General features: G+C 45.9%; 1 protein-coding gene across 2 annotated transcripts in view; it reads right to left on the reverse strand.

Annotated features, from left to right (window-relative positions):
- Window positions 1-20,659, reverse strand: part of FBH1 (F-box DNA helicase 1) — a 664,229-nt gene that overhangs the window by 402,131 nt on the left and 241,439 nt on the right. For both annotated transcript variants that reach the window (XM_078677274.1, XM_078677281.1), the window contains one exon: window positions 19,861-19,968. In XM_078677274.1, coding sequence (XP_078533400.1) covers window positions 19,861-19,968 — 108 coding nt within the window. The remainder of the gene's footprint in view (window positions 1-19,860; window positions 19,969-20,659) is intronic.

Consider the following 20,659-nt stretch of genomic DNA (forward strand, 5'->3'; position numbering starts at 1 on the left):
CAGCAATCTTTTGTATGGTTTGAAACTTTTGGACAATGCATTGCCACCCCACTTTTATCAGCATGTCAACGCAATGCAATAAATTGTCTAATATTCTTAGGCACTTTAGCAACAAATCCAAACAGCGGCACTTTTGAAGAAAGCAATCCCTCCCCTCTCCCCCCCAGTCAACAATTCAGGACATTTCGCAAGTGACTTCTCCCAGTTTTTGGTTATGGGGACAGCCCCAACCCAAGTGCAAGATCCCTGAATCAGGGCAGCAGCATATGCTACAATCATGTAACACATTATCCAATGTAAAAACAGTAACCTGCGTCTGTAGATCATAGTCAAGTGATAGTCAAGTAATAAACCCAAACATCATCCGACCATTCCTCTCCCAAGTCCAGCTCCCCATGTCAAGTGCATTTGTATCTCCTCTTATTTTTAATCGATCTAAAACTATACATTAAGCTTCTTCATACAGGTAGCCCCCTTTCATTATTTTATGTTTACCAAAAGACAGTTTGAGCGTCCACTCCATAGTAATAGAGTAATGGATATGGTAAGATTGTCCAGTAAAGGCATGTCCTACAAGTACAGCTCTGAGAAACCAGATTGCATCCCCAGAATGTGCGATGCTCAGTTAATGTCCGCAAAAGTATAAATTCTGACAGGTACTTTATTGTGTATCAGATCTGCAGAAAGTACTGCAAAGTTGTGTCAATAGACAACAGACGCAAGACGATGCTATAATTTTTACACAAAAAAGCCTTTGCTTTGTGTCTTACATTCCCTGAAACAACAGAGGAATAAAGTAATTTTGTTCCAGATTTGTCTGTCATACCTCTCCAATATGGAGCTACTGGCAGGTCAAGAAATTTGCTAGAGTATTTTCTATTAAGTATGATGTTTTCTTTTTATCTTCAGCAGGCAGCCTCGGGTGGACACGGCAAAGCATAATTTCCGCCTGTGGAGCCCAACTGTCAGTATAATCATAATAAGCATCCTTCTATTCTTTTTTTAAACTGAATGAACATGTAAACCTTCTTTGGGTGAAGCTCAAACACAGAAAGTTATTCCATCGGTTACTATTCTTCCAATATCTGCTCTTCAAACACTGGAGTTCCTTAATGTTAGTAACAGGTTGCATAAGAGGTACCCTAACAGCTATGGAGTAGTGGCCAGATTCAGAAGATACGGACACAGTCCAGGAAGTAGTCATCTTAAGTATTGTCTTGGTTGCTGACAAAATAGCAATTGATGTACTCAACATAGATATTGTTCATGAGGAGGTCAACAACTGGGAGGGTAAATGCCCAAAGAGCAAAAATCTTGCTCATAACATCCAGGTTGAGCCTATTGGGGTTGTATAGCAATCTTTAGCAGTAGATTAGTAGGCCAAATGTTGCATGTGTGCTCGACTGTCCATCTACTGCATCCTTAAACGGTCTGAGGGATCTTATTTCTCCTTTTAAATTTAAGTATTGCCACAGTTGTAGTATTGCCCTTAAGAATGTGGACTGTTAGTGGTGTGGAAAGTAGTCAGGAACGAGCATAAAGCTCCAGTATATTGATGTGCAGCCACTGCTACGATTTCACAACCTAACCTGTGAAAAGCTACGGACTGAAAAACAGCAAATAGGGGGAACAGCAATCATATAATGTTGCTGTGTAGCACCAAATACAGAGCAAAATCTACTATAGACTGTTTACAATATTGCTTGATTGACTGGAGGTGCTGCAAGAGTAATCGAGATTATTTCTCTAAAATTAGATAATGGTCACAATTGTGCAACAAGGTACATGTGCTGTTATCAATGTGATAAAAACCCTCAGTGCAGATATTCGGCTAAACTGGAGTTCTGACTATTGAAAGTGCTCTCTCCCAATGGCAAATATGAAGAAGTTCTATACATATTTTCCAAACTGAGGGTAAGATTAATCTAGATTAAAATTATCTTTAAGTGAATGTCTTGTTCTTGATCAACTGGATGAGAAATCTGAAGTCTAAACTTGGACCTTTTTAAGTAACAGACAATGTTGGGACACATTCTCTGCTGCTCCTTTTCCCATCATGGTATCTAGGACATATCATGAAAGCTTTCCAGGGAGGAAGCGATACAGTTGATCCACACAATGGAAGTTAATACCCTCATTAAATAATGCGAAGGACCCACTTGTCCGAGGTCATCTTCCTTCAGCACTCTAGGAAGATCGCAAACTAGGCAACCAGAGGCTCTCCCCTACATGAGGACCTGAAACCCTCAACATCTTTCGTTGCAACCATTGTTACCAACAAGCTGGTAGTCTGTTGATTACCCAATAATTTTGTCTGAACTGCAAAGACATGACATCTACTGCTGAGGCAGGAATGTTTGCCTTTCATACATTTCGAATCTACAACTTCTGAAGTTGCCGTTCAGATAAGCAAAAGCCTCAGCAGACAGAAAAAGGCTACAGGTTTAAGTTTAAGATTGGGCCGATCTATAAAAGTCTTTCCACATCATAGGGCATACTTATTGACAGTGCAGCTTTTAGAATACATCAATGCAAGTTTTTGTATCAATAGGACATCTAGATAGATGGTTTGGATGTGTTTGGAGGGCTCCATGGCAGGCAACCTTATCTAGTAAAAACATTGCACCGCACTTATGCCCCACAGTCAAGGTGAACCTTTCTAATGAACTAGAGCCGTTAGACTCCCTGAAGACCAAGATAATCCACACAAGGAATTTTAGAAAGCAAAATGTACACACTTTTGCATTCTATTAGGAGGAAGAGATGGGAAGGCATTAAAATGTGCATTAGCCAGAGGCCTTTATGCCAACATATTCTTGTGTGTGCTATACATTTAGGTGATTTGTGTCCTCCGTAAAATGGGAAATTGTTTACTGGCAGACTTGTTGTTCACAGACAAAACAAATGGTGTTTTCTCACAAATAGCCATTATAAACTGTAAGTGCCACATTAAAGGGAGCAACAGCTCTGACTGATAAGGGCTCAAATATCATATTATACTTTTGACTTCTGGTACCAGAAGTTCAATATTTAGGCCCTTTACTATGGACTATCAAATTTAAGTCAATGGAGGACATAAAAAATAAAGACAGAAAAGGAAATCTCAGGGGCAGTAGCCTGGCTAACAGATGTCTGGAGGTTGAGAAATAGCCTATCATCAGTGCCTGTGTGTGAGAACAAATAGCTACCCATGAGTTACATTATGTTTTAAATTATTTATAGAGTGCACATACACCATACAGTTTCTTGGCGTTGGACACAGGGAAAAGCATGCAGCTCATTTATTCAATAATATGCTTGGAAGAACAACCATGTTTTCAAGAGTTGCCTGAATCAAAGATAGCACGGTGACAATCTGATATTTAGAGGGCGAGAATTCCAGAAACAAATGGCCAGAACAGAGATCTAACTCCTCCTGGCCTCTTATATTTAAAAGGGCGGACGACCAGGAGATTGAAGTATGAAGACCTCAGGTTCTGAACGGGGCTATACCTATGGATGCATGTAGAAATAAATTCAGGGCAGGTGCAGTGCAAGGATTTGAAGATGAAACACCCGCTCTTAAATGCAGTGCATTGTTTTACCAGTAGTCAGTGCAGTTTCCGCATCAGTGGAGTGAGTGACCCCTACTAGGCTGTTGGTAGATCAGTCTGGCTGCCTGGTTTGGTAACAGTTGCAATCTTTTTGTTAGGTACTCCGGGAGACCGAAATAAAGGGAGTCCTAATTATTTCATTCAAACTGGTAACAAATGAGAATACCTCTCATTTTAAATCATAACTTGTCTGAAACCTGTGGATGGTCTCTTTATGTAGCATCTTAATTACGGAGTTCCTCACCAAATAAAGTGCTCTTTTTGCCTTGAATTGGATATATAAGGGGCATCAGAATGATAAAAGATACAAAGCTGATAGGGTTGCAAAAGGTGATTTCAGTGCTGGTACCTGACAAAAAAAGTGTATCTGGGACAGGGCTGGAAGCAGCTGCCAGCATCCTATTATGATGTCCACCAGCATTGTACCAGTGGTGCCATCCAATAGGTCAGTGGGTCAGAGAATAAGAAAACAAGTTACTTACCTGTAACTACAGTTATCCAGTATTGGTATCTTTCATAGATTCACATGCCTGAATCATTCCGAGTCGCTGAGGCGGAAGTCCCACGGTAAATTACAGAAGTAGTGCAATAAGTAAATAATAGTTGTACGCTAAAAGAAAAAAGCCTAAGGCCTAAATCTTAGTAGCCTATCTACATCATTATAGTAAAAAGATTCAAAAGTTAGCTCCAACCAATCAGCTACCAGCACCCTCTCAACAGAGGCACTTCTCCTCAGATTTTCTTAGCACAAGTGGGAAGTAAGTATCCCAAATCATAGAGAACTGACTCGTCGGGGAGGAGGGTGGGTGCATGTGAATCTATGAAAGATACCAATACTGGATAACTGTAGTTACAGGTAAGTAACTTGTTTTCTTATCCGGTATTGGGGTATCTTTCATAGGTTCAGCCTGAATCAGAGAAGCAAGCAGTATACCAAATATACTGTTGTTTGCGGATGGTGGGAGACAAGTGTTTATAAACTCCCAAACTGCATCCACAATGGTTGAGAAGATTCTCTTTTTTTTTTTTTTTTAAATAACCAACTCTTTAAGAAATCAAAAGCTATGTTAAAAGACATTATCGATATGAGACATAAATACATAAACATTAAGATATGAATATATATGAATATTTTACAATTTTGCAGACATAAATATGTATATTGCATGAATTTTGAAAATAATAGAATAGCATATAAAGGAGAAAAAGGTACCTGAATATGACCTTAATGAAAGAGATGGCGTAGGACAGCTTGTCCAACTGCTGCATCTTCTTGATGGGAAGATTGAAGACAGTAATGCCTCGTGAATGTGTGGACATTTTTCCATGTCGCAGCAAGACAGATATTTTCCAGAGTCACTCCAGCAAACAATGCTGTAGAAGTTGATATAGTCCTCGTAGAGTGAGCTTTGGCTTTCCTCTGCAAAGGTTTGTTAGTCTTGTCATGGCAGAAATTAATCGCAGATGTCAGCTATCTGGCGATTGATCCCTTTGTTACTGCCTTTCCAAGTGTTGCTTGACCATAGGCCACGAACAGTTGGTTGGGATGTCTGATGTCTTTAGTTTTCTGTAAGTAGAATTTTAAATAGCGCTTAAAATCAAGAGAGTGTAATGCTCTTTCAGCTGGAGTGGATGGATCTGGAAAGAATGTTTTTAATCTTACCAGTTCGTTCAAGGGAAATTGTGTTGGTACCTTAGGAATAAACCTGGGATTTGTTCTAAGGGTTATGTAGTCCCGAGTAAAATGTAAAAAGGGTTCCTTTATAGTGAAATCTTGGATTTCACTAACCCTTCTTGCCGAGGTAAGAGCCATTAAATGGGCAACCTTCCAAGTGAGGAATTTGAGATCAGCTTTATGGATCAGTTCAAATGGACGCTTCATTAACTGCGCTAGCATGGTGTCGAGTTCCCACTCTGGAGGGATTCTCGCACTGGAGGGAAGGCTCGGAAAAGTCCTTTCATAATTGTTTGACAAGTGAAGACGAGCGGAGAGAAGAGAATTTTGAGCAATTCCTGAATCTGGAAAGAGGAGCAAGATGTAATTTGATCAATGAATAAGTAAGCCCAGACTTGGCTAGAGAAAGCAGATAAGAGAGAACTTGTTGTGCAGTAGCTTGAATTGGGTGAATATTATTCGCCTCACACAAACAGCAAAATCGCTTCCATTTGAGGCAATAAGTCTTGATTGTGCTTTGGACACGAGATTTGGCTAATATTTCACGACAGTCCTGTGAAATGTTGAGGTCCTTGAACTCTAAGAAATCAGGAATCAGCGTGCAAGTGCAGTGACTGTGGGTCCGGATGAACCACTTGGCCTCTGTCCCTTGACAACATCCTAAGCATTGGAAGTAGGTGATTGGGCCTGCCTTGAGACAATAGCAGAAGTTCCTGGAACCAATATTGTCTTGGCCAACGGGGTGCAATCAGAATTAGATGGCAACCTTCCAGCTTCATCTTGCGGAGCACCTTTGGAATCAATGGTATCGGGGGAAAAGCGTACGCACAAATCCATGGCCATCGCATGGACAGGGCATTCCCTCTTGATACCTGTTGAGGGAACCTGGTGGCATAATATCGGCATTTCTTGTTCTCTCTTGTTGTGAATAGATCTAGTGCTGCTTTGCCCCAAGCCTGGAACACCGTGTGTGCCTCATCCTGAACCAGCGTCCACTCGTGACAGTCCGAGTGAGACGTGCTCAGCGTGTCCGCCAGGGTATTGTGGAGATCCCTGATGTGTTCGGCTCTCAGGGCTATCTTGTGGAATGTGACCCATTCCCACAATTCCTGAGCCTCCTGCAAGAGCGTAGCAGATTTTGTTCCTCCTTGTTTGTTGATATAATACATGCTGATGGTATTGTTGGTCCGGACTAGTACAGAGGAACCCGCACTCCACGGGAGGAATGCTTGGAGAGACAGAAAAATGGCGCGGAGCACCAGCCTGTTGATCTGCTGTTTTTGTATTAGAGATCATCTTCCTTGAATCTGCAAATCCTGCGGATGACCTCACCATCCTTCCATGGAGGCATCAGTCGTTAAAACGATATCTGGAATGGTCTGTAGGAACGCAAGACCCTGGGTTAGATTCTCTGTCTGCGACCACCAATGTAGAGAACTTATCATGCGCAGCGTGACCTTGATGGTATCATCGAACGAACCCATGTCTTGTTGCCATTGAAGTTGCAGCTCCTCCTGAAGAGGTCTCATTTTGAGCTGTGCCAAGGGTATGAGATGTATAGCTGAAGAGCACATCCTCAGGAGCGACCCAAACATTCGGAATGAAACTGATCTTTTTGACAGTAACCTTGCCAATTATTTACGACACAGCTGGCAGCCGTGTGACAAGAATGCTTCGCACTGGACCGTGTCTAACCTTGCTCCGAGAAAAGACATGACTTGGAGAGGACGTAACTGTGATTTGCTCTCGTTGAGCGTCAGCCCCAGAGAAGCTGTGGCAACCTTGGTTTCGTGTTCTGAAGGACCTTTGAGCAGCCAATCGTCTAGCTAAGGGAATACTTGTATTCCTCGAGATCTCAATGCTGCTGCCACTGGTGCCAAGCACTTTGTGAAGATTCTTGGTGTCGATTTCAGCCCAAACTGGAGCAATTTGAACTGATAATGGGCTCCAGGGACTTGAAAGCAGAGATATTTGCGATGTTTGGGGTGGATAGGTATATGGAAATACGCGTCTTCCATATCCAGAGAAGCCATAAAATCTCCTTCGTTTAAACCACTCAAATTCTTGTGAAGACGAGGGGGAGGAGGGCCCCTTGAGGGGAATAGTAGTCTGATGAATTCCAGAGTGTGGCCGTTTGTCACTAGGTCCAGAACCCATTGGTCTGATGGAATTTCCTGCCACTTGTGAACAAAAGCTCAAATCTTCGCGCCCACGGGTAAGGGGGGTAAAATGGTTGGCGCCCTGTGGAGATCACTGCTTCCTGTTAGTGTCTCGGCCTTGATTCTGTGATCTCTTTCGACCACCCTGATGGGAGAAACTAGTCGTAGACTATTGACGGTATGATGTCTGGCTGTAAGGCTGTCTATACTGGGATTGATATTGCCTATTCTGTTGGTTTTGGTATCCTCCTCTTGATGAAAAACCACGTCCTCTCACTCCTCTGAAAGATCCACGCCTGTATTTTAAAAGTAGTGGCTTTAAGCCATTCCTGGCGTCTAAACACTGCAACCCCTGCTAGCTGACGGATGTTTGTGTTCACGATGTCCAGGGCGCAATCTATAGTTTCCGATGCGGCACGTTCTCCTTCCAACAGAATCTTTCTTGCTTCCAGCCTTCGGTCCACAGGAAAGAAGTCAATGAGACTCGCCATGTCTGACCACATTTGACGGTCATAACGGCCGATTATGGCTAGAGAATTGGCAGCTGTAATAGAGGCCGCTGCCATGGTAGATAATTTTTTGCCTATGTGGGAAGGGTATACCCAGACGTGGGTCCCGTGCTCACTACGTCACTGAAGTCAAGCTATCCTGGCTGATGAAGGCCGATAGCCAGAAACCGGTCCTAGGATGCTTGATTCCGGTCCAGGGAAGACTTGGCTTGGCAGTTCGGGCTGGACTGTTCCCATGAGGCACAGGGTCAAGACTGATTTGCATATGGCCATGTTTGAACTGGGGTGGCTTGTTGAGCAAAATAACGATGGATTAAACCCAGATCTGTTACTGGGGGTGAATGTTTTGCCATTGTGCAACATTCCGTTCATCATCTTGTGTGTTTTGCTACAAGGTCCAGACGACGTCCTTCCTTGTCAGGCGGTGTGGCGATAGGCGTTGCGGGAGTTTTAGATCGCTGTTGGGTGGCCTGTGAAATTACTGAATCTGGCCGAGGGTGGCCAATCAGACAGGATGGGCTGTTAGCAGGTGCACCGTATTTCTTTTCTATGCGCGGAAGCACTGCTGGAATAGATGCAGGCGTCTTCATGATCTTAAACCCTTCAGATGTAGTCTATTAGAAGTACGGCTTTCGTGATCTTCCTGGACTCTTCCTTGAAATCCTGAATTAAACATTCTGTCTGTTCGACTGTAACTGGCAGTTGAACTCTAGCTGCTGCCCCCTGCATTAAATTATGTACCAGATGCAGTCATAGATGAGGCCCTCGTAGACTAGGCCGTCGTAGACATGGTTATATAGGCCAGGTTATCGCAGAAGAGGCAGTCGTCATAGATGACCGACATGAACATCCATCAAAGATGAGGCTGTCGTAGACGACCGTCATAGACAATACCATCATAGATGAGGCAATCATAGGTGAGGCCATCCGTAGATGAGGCAATCATAGATGAGGCAATCCTATGATGGCCATCCGTGGATGGGGCCATTCGTAGATGGGGCCATTCGTAGATGGAGCCATTCGTAGATGGAGCCATTCGTAGATGGGGCCATTCGTAGATGGGGCCATTAGTAGATGGGGCCATTAGTAGATGGGGCCATTAGTAGATGGGGCCATTAGTAGATGGGGCCATTAGTAGATGGGGCCATTAGTAGATGGGGCCATTAGTAGATGGGGCCATTAGTAGATGGGGCCATTAGTAGATGGGGCCATTCGTAGTGGGGGCCATTAGTAGATGGGGCCATTAGTAGTGGGGGCCATTCGTAGATGGGGCCATTCGTAGATGGGGCCATTCGTAGATGATAAGGCTGTCGTAGACAACCGTCATAGACAATACCATCATAGATGAGGCAATCATAGGTGAGGCAATCCTATGATGGCCATTCGTGGATGAGGCCATTCGTGGATGAGGCCATTCGTGGATTAGGCCATTCGTGTCGAGGCCATTCGTGGACAAGGCCAATCGTGGACAAGGCCAATCGTGGACAAGGCCAATCGTGGACAAGGCCATTCGAGGATAAGGCCATTCGTGGATAAGGCCATTCGTACATGGGGCCATACATAGATGAGGCCATATGTAGATGAGGCCTCATTGATATGGCTGTCATAGACGACCGTCGTAGATGAGGCCATTTGTGGGTGAGACCACCATAGATGAGGCTGTTGTCAACGACCATCGTAGATGAGGCCGTCGTCAACGACCGTCGTAGATGAGGCCGTTGTCAACGACTGTTGTAGATGAGGCCGTCGTCAACGACCGTCATAGATGAGGCAGTCATCGACGACCGTCGTAGATGAGGCTGTCGACGACGACCGTCCTAGATGAGGCCATCGCTGATGACCGTCCTAGATGAGGCCATCGCTGATGACCGTCCTAGATGAGGCCATCATCGACGACTGTCGTAGATGAGGCTGTCGTCAATGACCGTCGTAGATGAGGCCATCATCGACGACCGTCGTAGATGAGGCTGTCGTAGACTACCGTCGTAGATGACCGGCATAGGAGGCCATCGTAGATGAGGTCAATATTAGTGAGGCAGTAATAGTAGGCATGGAGTTTTGTTATAGACTCCTTATTATAAATAACAATACATTAGTGAAGGGTCTGAGTCAGGGGGAGCCTGACTCAGTTCCAGCTAGAGGCAACAACGGATAGAGCGGGGTCTCACAGTTCCTGAGCCAGATCCAGGAGAGGGGAGGTCTGGTCCCCGGGCACACTGGATGTTACAAACACACCAGGTGTCACCAGGGAGATCCATCAGACGACGGATGATATATCCTTTGCTGTTATAGATCTTAAATTCACATTTGTGTGATTATATTTTGTGTTGGCACATTTTTTGCCACTATATGCAGTAGCATTGTCAATGAGAACAGAGGCCCTGAAGAAAGCCTGGGTTCCTTTTTCCCATTAGGCTGAAACATGTTGGCCCCTATGCAGATATTTGGTTAAAACTGCTATACGATGTTGCGCTGTTCTTGGTTTTAGCAGGAAGGGACCTTTTCCTAAAAAAAAGTCTATGTTTTTTGGTTCTCTATCCTATTTTAACTCACCACTTTCTATTATTTTTTGCACTGCACTCTATTCCATCAGATCAATTTCATATGGTCCTACAGTGATTGTGGTTCGGAACCCTAAACGACCATAGGGTACGATCTATGTCTCAATGATCCAGAGACACACAACCCTTAGGATAACCAAATGAAAACATTGATCATTACAAGTCTTTGATGGGAATCCTACATGAGTTTTGATCTACAATCACAAGTGGCCCACTGTTACAACACTTCTTGTCTTTTATTAGAACTATTTAGTTTTGCTCTAACCTGATGTACTATGCTAGACACTAGGTTATAAGGGTTCTCTTTGTTATTTTCCCTTAGACCTCTAGGTTCCCTATTGTTCTATAGACTCCTTATTGTCAGATTATGAGGATTTCCCTAATGTAGTGTCAGGGATGAAAAGGGAGTGGTAGGATCTGCCTCTGAGGAAGTTTTATCCAATTGCCTCTCTTTGTGAGAAGTGCTTTATCAAGACTCAAGGTAAGTCTTTTTTATGCGCCCTCTGGAGACTTCTGGGGCGACCTCTCCTATGAGGTAAAGGAATCCTCGTTGTCCTCATCAGAAGTGACAGATTTAAGTCTCTGTAGTCCCAATAATAACCTCATCTCTCAGAACGTGAGAGTTTTTGAGGAAAAGGTTAGACATATTTCGTAGTCAATTACCTTGTTTTCTGCCACTCTGCCATATATTACTCCAGGGTCAGAGAAATGAAGTATAATCTTGAAAGATCCAAAAAGCAGTAATAGCTGAAGAAACTGAGCAGAGCTCAGGGAGACTCCCTTACACACGACGTGCTGTGAAAATCTGAGGAGAACTGCTTCTGCTGAGCATGTTCTAGAGGGTGCTGGTAGCTGATTGGTATGAGCTAACTTTTGGATCTTTTTACTATAATGATGTAGATAGACTACTAAGATTTAGGCCTTAGGCTTTTTTCTTTCAGCCTACTACTATTATTTACTTATGGCACTACTTTTGTAATTTACCGTGGGACTCCCACCTCGGCGACTGGGAATGATTCAGGCATGTGAATCTATGAAAGGTACCCCAACTCTGGATAACCATAATATTCCTCTCCACATTCCTCCGTGGTGGTTCTTCTGATATTGCCTTTTATTCTAACGCAACTGTCAGCATTGGGATTAGACATAGAATGTTCTTTCTTCCAGAGAAAATTTTTCCTGAGCCTTCATTTTCATCTTTCTAACTATTTTCCTTCACATTTATCAAATGCAGGAAAACAACATGAGCACACAAAAACACAACCACCAAAACAAACAAACACCAGAACAAACAAACACAATGAATATGCTACTTACCAGTATGCATCTGTTCTTGGCATGTAGGGCTGCTAAATTCATATCTATTGCATAGATCGCCGCCTAGTGTTGGGTCCGGATGATTGCACATTGTTGTCCTGGAAGAGTCTTCGAAGTATCACGAGATAGGTGGCTCCTCCCCTGGACTACAGTGCGCATGGGCATCGACTCCATCCCCAGATTGTTTTTAGCCATTGTGGCAGAGATGGAGTTAAATAGTGTAAAGGATGTCCATGCTAATGATGAATGCAAGAGAGTATATGCAGCCGCTACGGGCACCGGGGAGGAGGGCGGGCGATATGAATGTTAGCAGCCCTACATGCCAAGAACAGATGCATACTGGTAAGTAGCATATTCAGTTCGAGGCATGTGGGCTGCTAAATTCATATCTATTGCATAGAATACATAGCAGTCCCTCCATTAGGGCGGTGCCCGTGCCAGCTGCAGAAGTTTGAAAAAGTGTCTTGAGAACAGCCTGTCCTACAGCTGCTTGCTGTTTGGAATGCACATCAACACAGTAATGTTTGGTAAATGTGTGTGGTGTAGCCCATGTGGCTGCTCTACAAATGTCTTCCAAAGGAATGTTCCCCAGGAAAGCCATGGAGGCCCCCAACTTGCGTGTGGAGTGCGCCCTTGGGGGTATTGTTAAAGTACGCTTAGCCTTTTGATAACAGATTTGAATGCACTTAACAATCCATCTGGCTATTCCTGCTTTGGAAATGGGGTTGCCTTTGTGCTGCGCTGAGAAGGCAACAAAAAGTTGTTGTGTTTTCCTAAAGTGTTGCGTTCTGTCAATGTAGTACATCAACGCCCTCCTAACGTCCAATGTATGAAGCATTCTTTCCGCTACTGTTTGTGGGTTTTGGAAGAATGCGGGTAGGTCAATAGTTTGGTTGATATGAAACTGTGACACTACCTTAGGAAGGAATTTGGGGTTAGTGCGGAGCACTACCCTGTTTGAATGTATTTGGATGAATGGCTCTTGGATTGTGAGCGCTTGCAGCTCACTAACACGTCTGAGCGATGTAATAGCAATGAGAAAAGCCACTTTCCATGTTAGAAATTGAATTTCGCAGGAGTGCAGTGGCTCGAAAGGTGGACCCATCAGCCTAGTGAGGACCACATTGAGGTTCCACACTGGAGCTGGTGGTGTTCTTGGAGGAATGACTCGCTTCAGTCCCTCCAGGAAGGCTTTAATGGCAGGCACCCTGAAAACAGAGAGATGCTGCCTATTCTGGAGATAAGCCGCTATGGCGGATAAGTGTATCCGAATGGAAGCGTACGCTAGATTGCATTTGTAAAGATGTAACAAATAGCAGATGATTTTATGAATGGATGCATCTAGCGGGTTGATATTGTGGTCTGTACAGTAAATGACAAACCGCTTCCATTTTGCTGCATAGCAAGCTCTGGTAGTGGGCTTTCTTGCCTCCCGGATGATGTCCATGCATTCTGGAGGCAGGTTGAGGTAGCCAAATTCTAAGACCTCAGGAGCCAGATCGCCAGATTGAGCTGTTGCGGATCTGGATGCTGAATGTCTCCATGGTTCTGCGTCAAGAGCCTGGGTGTGAGATGCAGCCTTTGATGCGGTACCACGGAAAGTTCTAGAAACGTGGTGTACCATGGTTGGCGTGCCCATGTTGGAGCAACCAGGATGAGAGTCATCGAGTGTTGCTTTAGCTTTCTTGCCACCAGCGGAATGAGAGGCGCTGGGGGAAAAGCGTACGCAAATTTGCCTGACCAGTTCATCCATATCGCATTCCCTTGCGATTCCGGGTGAGGGAACCTGGCGGCAAAGCTTTGGCATTTTGCGTTTTCCCTTGTGGCAAACAGGTCTATCTCTGGATGACCCCACTGCTGGAAGTACGGGTGGAGTACTGATGGATGTATCTCCCACTCGTGCATTTGATGGCTGTATCTGCTGAGCAGATCCGCCATCTGATTGTCCTTGCCCGGGAGGTGTTCTGCCATGAAGAAAATGTTCCTCTGAATGGCCCACTTCCACATGCTCTGAGCCAGATGAGACAGCTGTGGTGAGTGAGTGCCTCCCTGTTTTTGGATGTAGTACATGGCTGTCATGTTGTCCGTCCGGATCAACACGACTTTGTTGCACAGATGTACTTTGAAGGACTTTAGCGCCATGAAGATTGCCATCAATTCTAGGTAGTTGATGTGCAACTTCTGTTGCTGGGTGGACCACAGTCCCTGCACAGTGTAGTGGAGCACATGGGCTCCCCACCCTTGGAGAGATGCGTCCGTCGTTAGGATAATCTGTGGCACTGGCTCTTGGAACGGTCGTCCCTTGCAAAGGTTGTGTGGATTCCACCAACGCAGAGAGTTGTATGCCCGACCGGTCACCAACACTAGGTCTGTTAGTTGTCCCTGAGCATGTGTCCACTGATTTGCCAAGCATTCTTGGAGCGGACGCATATGCAATCTCGCGTGCGGGACTATGAAGATGCAGGAGGCCATCATGCCTATCAACTGCATGAACACTCTCGCTGGTAGGGAGTGTTGCGGTCTGAACCTCTGGATCAGCGATTGAATGTTGTCGATCCTGACTGGGTTTGGCTGAGCCATAGCAGTCAGGGTGTTTATTGTCGCGCCCAGATACTGCCGCACATGGGCTGGTTGAAGGTGCGACTTTGGGTAGTTTAGCGAGAACCCCAGACTGTGAAGGAGGTGAATAGTGTGGGACATGTCCGCGGCGCACTGTTGTTCCGACTTTGCTTGAACAAGCCAGTCGTCTAGGTACGGGTAGACATGTATGTTCTGCCTTCTGAGGTGCGCCGCCACTGTCGCCAGACACTTTGTAAACACTCTGGGGGCAGTAGTCACCCCGAAGGGTAGGACTTTGAACTGATAGTGCCTGTTTTGAATGGTGAACCTGAGGTATTTTCTGTGGGATGGGTGGAGTGGGATGTGGAAATAAGCATCCTTGAGGTCCAAGGTTGCTAGGAAGTCCCCTTGGTTTAGCAGGCTGAAGAATTTGTTGCAGTGTCAGCATGTGAAAGTGTTCTGACAGTATATACATGTTGAGAGGGCGTAGATCCAGAATGGGTCTGAGGGATCCGTCCTTTTTTGGGATGAGGAAGTACAGGCAATAGACTCCTGTTCCTTCCTCCTCCACTGGTACGAGCTCGATTGCGCCTTTTTGCAGCATCACCACAACTTCCTGCTGCAATAAGTGCAAGTGCTCTGCCGACATAGGACGGTGTCTTGGGGGAATGTTGGGAGGAGTGGATGTTAACTCCAAACAATAACCGTACTGGATAAGTTTTCTCACCCACATGTCCGTGGTGATGGACGTCCAGACTGGCAGGAACTGCTGGAGTCTCCCCCCGACAGGTGTTGGATGGTCGGGGGGCAGTGACAGAGAGTCACTGTTTGTTGGCGGCAGAGGAACGGGAGTTGTTGTTCCCTCTGCCCCTGCCTTTGGCACTGTTACCTCTGTAACCCCCTCTACCCTGCTTGGGGTACGAGGATTGTGCACCACTTTTTGCGAATTGTGTTTGTTGACCCAATTGTCCTCTGGTAACACCACGTGCTCCTGAGCGACGAAAAGTGCTTCCCCTGAATTGTTGAGACTGAAGCGCCCCCATGGACTTAGCAGTCTCATTGTCCTTTTTAATCTTTTCCAGGGTGGTGTCAACATCTGGACCAAACAGTCTGTCTGGATTGACGGGCTGGTTGAGTATTGTAGTTTGAATATCGGGTTTAAATCCAGATATGCGAAGCCAAGCTTGTCGCCTTAACATGACGCTAGTGTTAATTCCCCTAGCCGCTGTATCAGCCACATCAAGTGCACACTTTATTGCTGCGTTTGAGATGAGCTTTCCCTCTTGTATGAGCATTTCGCCCCTTCCTTAAACTCATCAGGTAGGTGTTGAAGGAGCTATTCTAGGGTGTCGTAATGCGCCCTATCGTATCGTGCCAATAGTGCCTGTGTGTTTGCTATACGCCAGATATTGGCAGCCTGCGCAGCCACCCTTTTGCCGGATGCCTCAAGCACTTTCTACTCCTTGTCTGGGGGAGGAGCTTCACCCGTTGTTTGGGAGTTCGCCCTCTTGCGGGCATTGGCCACCACCAACGAATCCAGAGGCAACTGTCCCCGAATATATGCAGGGTCTCCAGGTGCTGGCCTGTATGTCTTCTCGATACGTGGGTTTACCACTCTCGCCCTGGTAGGTTCCTTAAAGATTTCTGGTGCATGTTTAAGGACACCTTTGAGCATAGGAAGTATTTTAACTGTTCTGTCTGAGACAGAGAAAGTGTCAAACAAAAAATCTTCCTCTACCGGGTCAGCATGCATGTCCACATCATGATTTGCCGCTGCCCGCTCTATCAAAGCATTAAATGCTGCTGAATCCTCTGTTGGTGAGGTACGTGCCCCAAACCCCTGTGGATCTTGTACCACCTGATGTCCACCTTGGTCCCCAGTATCGCCATATGAGTCCAGTTGAACATCAGGGTCATTGTCAACTGGGAAATTGTACTGGTCATCTTGGTCATCATCCTCTCCACCTGATTGGTTGGGGGAAGGTGATGGACTCCTTCTTGGTGGTGGCAGAACAGGTTCAACAAGGGCAGGAATGTCCTGTGCCGGCCTTTTCTTTTTTAGTGGAATGACATAGGATTCCAGTGGTTGGGAAGTGATTTTCCTTTTGTAGAGGGTCAATTTCCCCGTTTGGGCATCGATGTAAAGCTCTGATTGGTCTTCAGAGGCTTGATGTCGATCCAAGCTTTTGTGCGTCGAAGTTTCCGACGTGTCAGCGATTTTCGGCACCGATCTGGGTGCAAATGCCTTCGGTGCCACCTTAGGTGGCAGAGAGTAGAGAAGCTTGGTCGAGGTCTTCGGAGGTGTGTCCACCGATTTCGGAGCCGACGGCGTGGGAGCCGTTGACGACAAAGTCTTCTCCCGAATACGTTTGAGGGAGTCGGTGACCTGCGTAGTGAAGGAAGCAGAGGGTTTTGTAACCGACGGCCGATGTCCGGTAGCGTCGGAGTCCCTCGGTGTCGACGATTTTTCCGTCGACGAATCTTCGTTTCTAACATGTCGCGGCTCAGTTGTAGCCTTTGGCGCCGACGCCGTTGCTGCAGATCCGGCATCTTTGTGCCGATGCGTAGTGCCTCCTGTCTTCGGGTCATGGCTTTTAGTTGACTTTGACTCGACTGTGCCCTTACTGGTAGGCGCCGCAGTGGCGGCCGAAGGCGCGTCAACAGTCTTCGAGGTCCGCGCCGGAGCAACTGTGCTTGACACTTGATGGTCGGCCTTCTTAGAGGATGGTTCCTTGGGCACCTTTTGCGGCGCTGTCGACTCGACAGCCTTCTTCGACTTCTGTGGGCCGGAGGGCGACGGAGTCGATGAAGGAGCAGGCTTCGCTATTTTTTGTTGGACGTCGGCCATTTTAGGTTTTGTCGAATCCGATGGTTTCGGTTTCGTTTTTGATGGGACGTTGGCCATCTTTGGTGCCGTCGAATCCGAAGGTTTTGGTTTCGATACGTGTAATGGCGGCTCCGCTTGAGTGTCCGTGGCCGGGCCAGAAGGCGGGGCCGGGGATAGCGGTGCCGGGTCGTGGGTAAGGCCGAGTGGCGATCCTGTGACCTGAGCCTGAGTCATGTAGCTTTCGGGGCATAGCTCTTCCTCCGAGCTATCTTCCGCGGCCCCATAAACTTCTTCGTCGTCCCCTACCTCCTCGACGTATTCAAGGTCTAGGGCCTGTCCTTCGACTTGTTCTTCGGGCTCTGCCTCGACCTCCGTCGACGGTGGAGAAATCTGAAGATGATGGCTACCGCCTTCTTCTGCGGGGTCGTCGAATATGTCGTCGGGTGCCGGGGCCGCTCGCTGGGCCTCGAGGCGCGCTGCGCGCCGATGCTTGAGCGTCTTCTTTGACCTGAATTTTGAACAGGCCATGCAGTTTTCCTCGTTGTGGTCCGGCGAGAGGCATTTATTACAGACCGGATGCACGTCGATATGTGGATATTTGGATCCACAGACGGGGCAGAACTTGAACGGGCTCCGCTCCATGTTAAGTTCGTCGGGGTCTTGCTGCGACGAGAGGGCCTCGATGTCTGAAGAATTACTCTACTCTGCAGAATTCCGGCTCAGAGAGTCGGAGGATGCTCGAGACCGTACGCAAACAATACCGACGCAGGTAACGAAGGCCTTTTGGCCTTAAGAACAAAGTTTTTCGGTTCCGACACGGAGACGTCGAAACCACATCCGAACCCAATGGCGGAAAAAAAACAATCTGGGGATGGAGTCGATGCCCATGCGCACTGTAGTCCAGGGGAGGAGCCACCTATCTCGTGATACTTCGAAGACTCTTCCAGGACAACAATGTGCAATCATCCGGACCCAACACTAGGCGGCGATCTATGCAATAGATATGAATTTAGCAGCCCACATGCCTCGAACAAAGTATTACCATATGGAAATAAGGTTAGAGAGAAGCAAGCTGGGATACATGAACACTGGTGCAATAGATTACCAACAGGAGACCAGAACGCTCAGACAATGGGGCACAGAAATAAGACAGAACAAATGGACTAGTCACTATGCAAGTGAAACAAAAACATTAGGATACAAATATTATCATGTTAAAATATAAACATTGGGACAGGACAATGCAGACATCGGAGACTAAACCAAAGACAATGGGTTAAGGGGACATGGATACTGTGGGACCCAGGTACAAAAGAACACCGAGCTGCAGACAGATTCTGGGCAGTGAAACGCAGAAAGCATGGCAGAAAGATATAACCTCTAGGCCGGGAAGGTGAAACAACTGCAAAGGAGAGAAATGAATTAGAAAAGGAAAACACCAAAACTGTGCCCAGTAAGTACACTTCATTCAGATAAAAGGATGCAGCCCAAAGATCATGGATACTTCCAAATTGGGAAACCAAAGCAAGCAGCTCACATATGCACAGAGACAAGGGGCCACACAGCCGGTTAAAGGAGGGCCAAGAGACACATTCTTGACACAGATGTACAATGGGACAAGGAATTGCAGTCTAGACCAGCACAAGGAAACAAGGAGGTACATTGTCCAAACTGGACAGCTTTGGCAGACTTTACATTTTACAAAAACATCTCATATAATATAGTAATAGGGTCTTGTATATAAAATACACAAAGATAAAGTTAACTGCTTTAACCACACTGCACTACTACGCACTCAAATTAATATTGCATTAGGTAAATGTGAAGGAAAATAGGTCAGTACATAAAAATAGAAGGTGCGTGTAAAATGGTGGCCAGTAAATGAAACAAACATCACAACTAAACACACCCAGATAATGCGCATGAATAAATATAACTGTCCTCTAACTGGATAACATTCCAATCAGTCTGGCAGCTTTTTCCAGTTCATATAACTACAGCTTTACAAACATCATTCAAAATTTGTTTTCTAACTGTTTTCGAAATACAAAATAAATTCCAGGTTGAAAATATAGCTCGAAAGCTACCATCATCTCACCAATCGTCATATCAACAGGGAAGTGCCGTTCTCTAGATTATGTTGCATTTAAGAATAACCCACAAATAGGAAATTCTTTAAACAATTTAAAATCTAAGTTTCCGTAAATATAAGATTTCAGATTTCACACTCCTTAATCTCTATAAACTACACAGGTAATGCCAGTCGCAAGCTTAAAGATGGATTGAAAAAGCTAGAGGGATGAAGAGCTGGGTGGTATGCACAGGTGAAGTTCTAGGTTGCCTATACGTGATTGTTACAGAATTTATTTAAGAAGAGGATTTGTCCAGAAAATAATAGTTTGAGTACAGAAAATGAGATTTGGCATTATGCGAACATAGCTGTGATATTGGTCAAATTCATAAGGAGCACAAGACAAACAGTGAATACAGAGTACCTTAATTAAGGAAAGCATTAGTTAGCAAGTACATCTGGTTATTCATGTAAAAGGACCACAAAGTACCCATTTCTTTCTGGGAAGTTCACATCTTCTTAAGTAGAGAACATCAACATTAGTCTTGTAATTGATCAACGTTTAACAATTAAAGTGACCAATCTTTACCTGAGGCAAGCATCTTCTTCGTAGTTAAGGATTGTATTCTCCTTGTATTCATCAACAGGGTTCACGCTCTCCATTTGGTTTAAGCAGTAAAAAATACTGTAGTGTAGCCTAACAGAAAACAGACACAAGCAATATCCAAATTGAAGAAAATCTTTAATACTTTACATTAATGTTTTGCGTTCTTTAATTTACAACCAAAACAGTTTTGCAAAGGAATAACTGTCTACATACATGTATACATTTACAGATTAAAACTGTTTAGGAGATATCAATAATATGTAACATTTGAAGGGGGGCGTGGTTTAGGCGCCGACCGGGATGGCTGCGTGAGCGAGTTGCTCCGCGCCGAGTCCCGTTTCTTATCCTGATAGACTTGGCCCCGAAACCCCTGGCGGCATAAATCGAGCTCCGGAGGGGTCGCTGACCCAGAGGGGAAAGTCTGAACCCCGTCTGAACCCTGGGTGACGCACACGGCCGGACCTGGCGGCCTGGCCGGCCCGACTGGCGAGCAGAGTCAAGATGGCGGCGCCGTCGGAACAGGAGCGCTAGAGGCCAAACACCGGGGAGCGACGAGCGCGCTGGAGGCTCCTGGGAGGCACTAGCAGGGCAGTGAACCGGGGCGAGGATCGTTGGAGCTGACCCGGAGCGGCGGGGGTGATCGGCGGCGGAGAATCGGTAGGAGCGGTGCCCCTCCCCCCCTGCTCCCCGGTCCCTGGCTGGAGGGCCGGGCCTTGAACTAGGCGAGTGACGGCGCTGTTGGCCTGTGAGGCCAGCCCATCGTTGGGACTGCTGCTGCTGG

Source organism: Lissotriton helveticus, chromosome 1_1 (genome assembly GCF_964261635.1).
Source record: "Lissotriton helveticus chromosome 1_1, aLisHel1.1, whole genome shotgun sequence".
NCBI classification, from domain to species: Eukaryota; Metazoa; Chordata; class Amphibia; order Caudata; family Salamandridae; genus Lissotriton; species Lissotriton helveticus.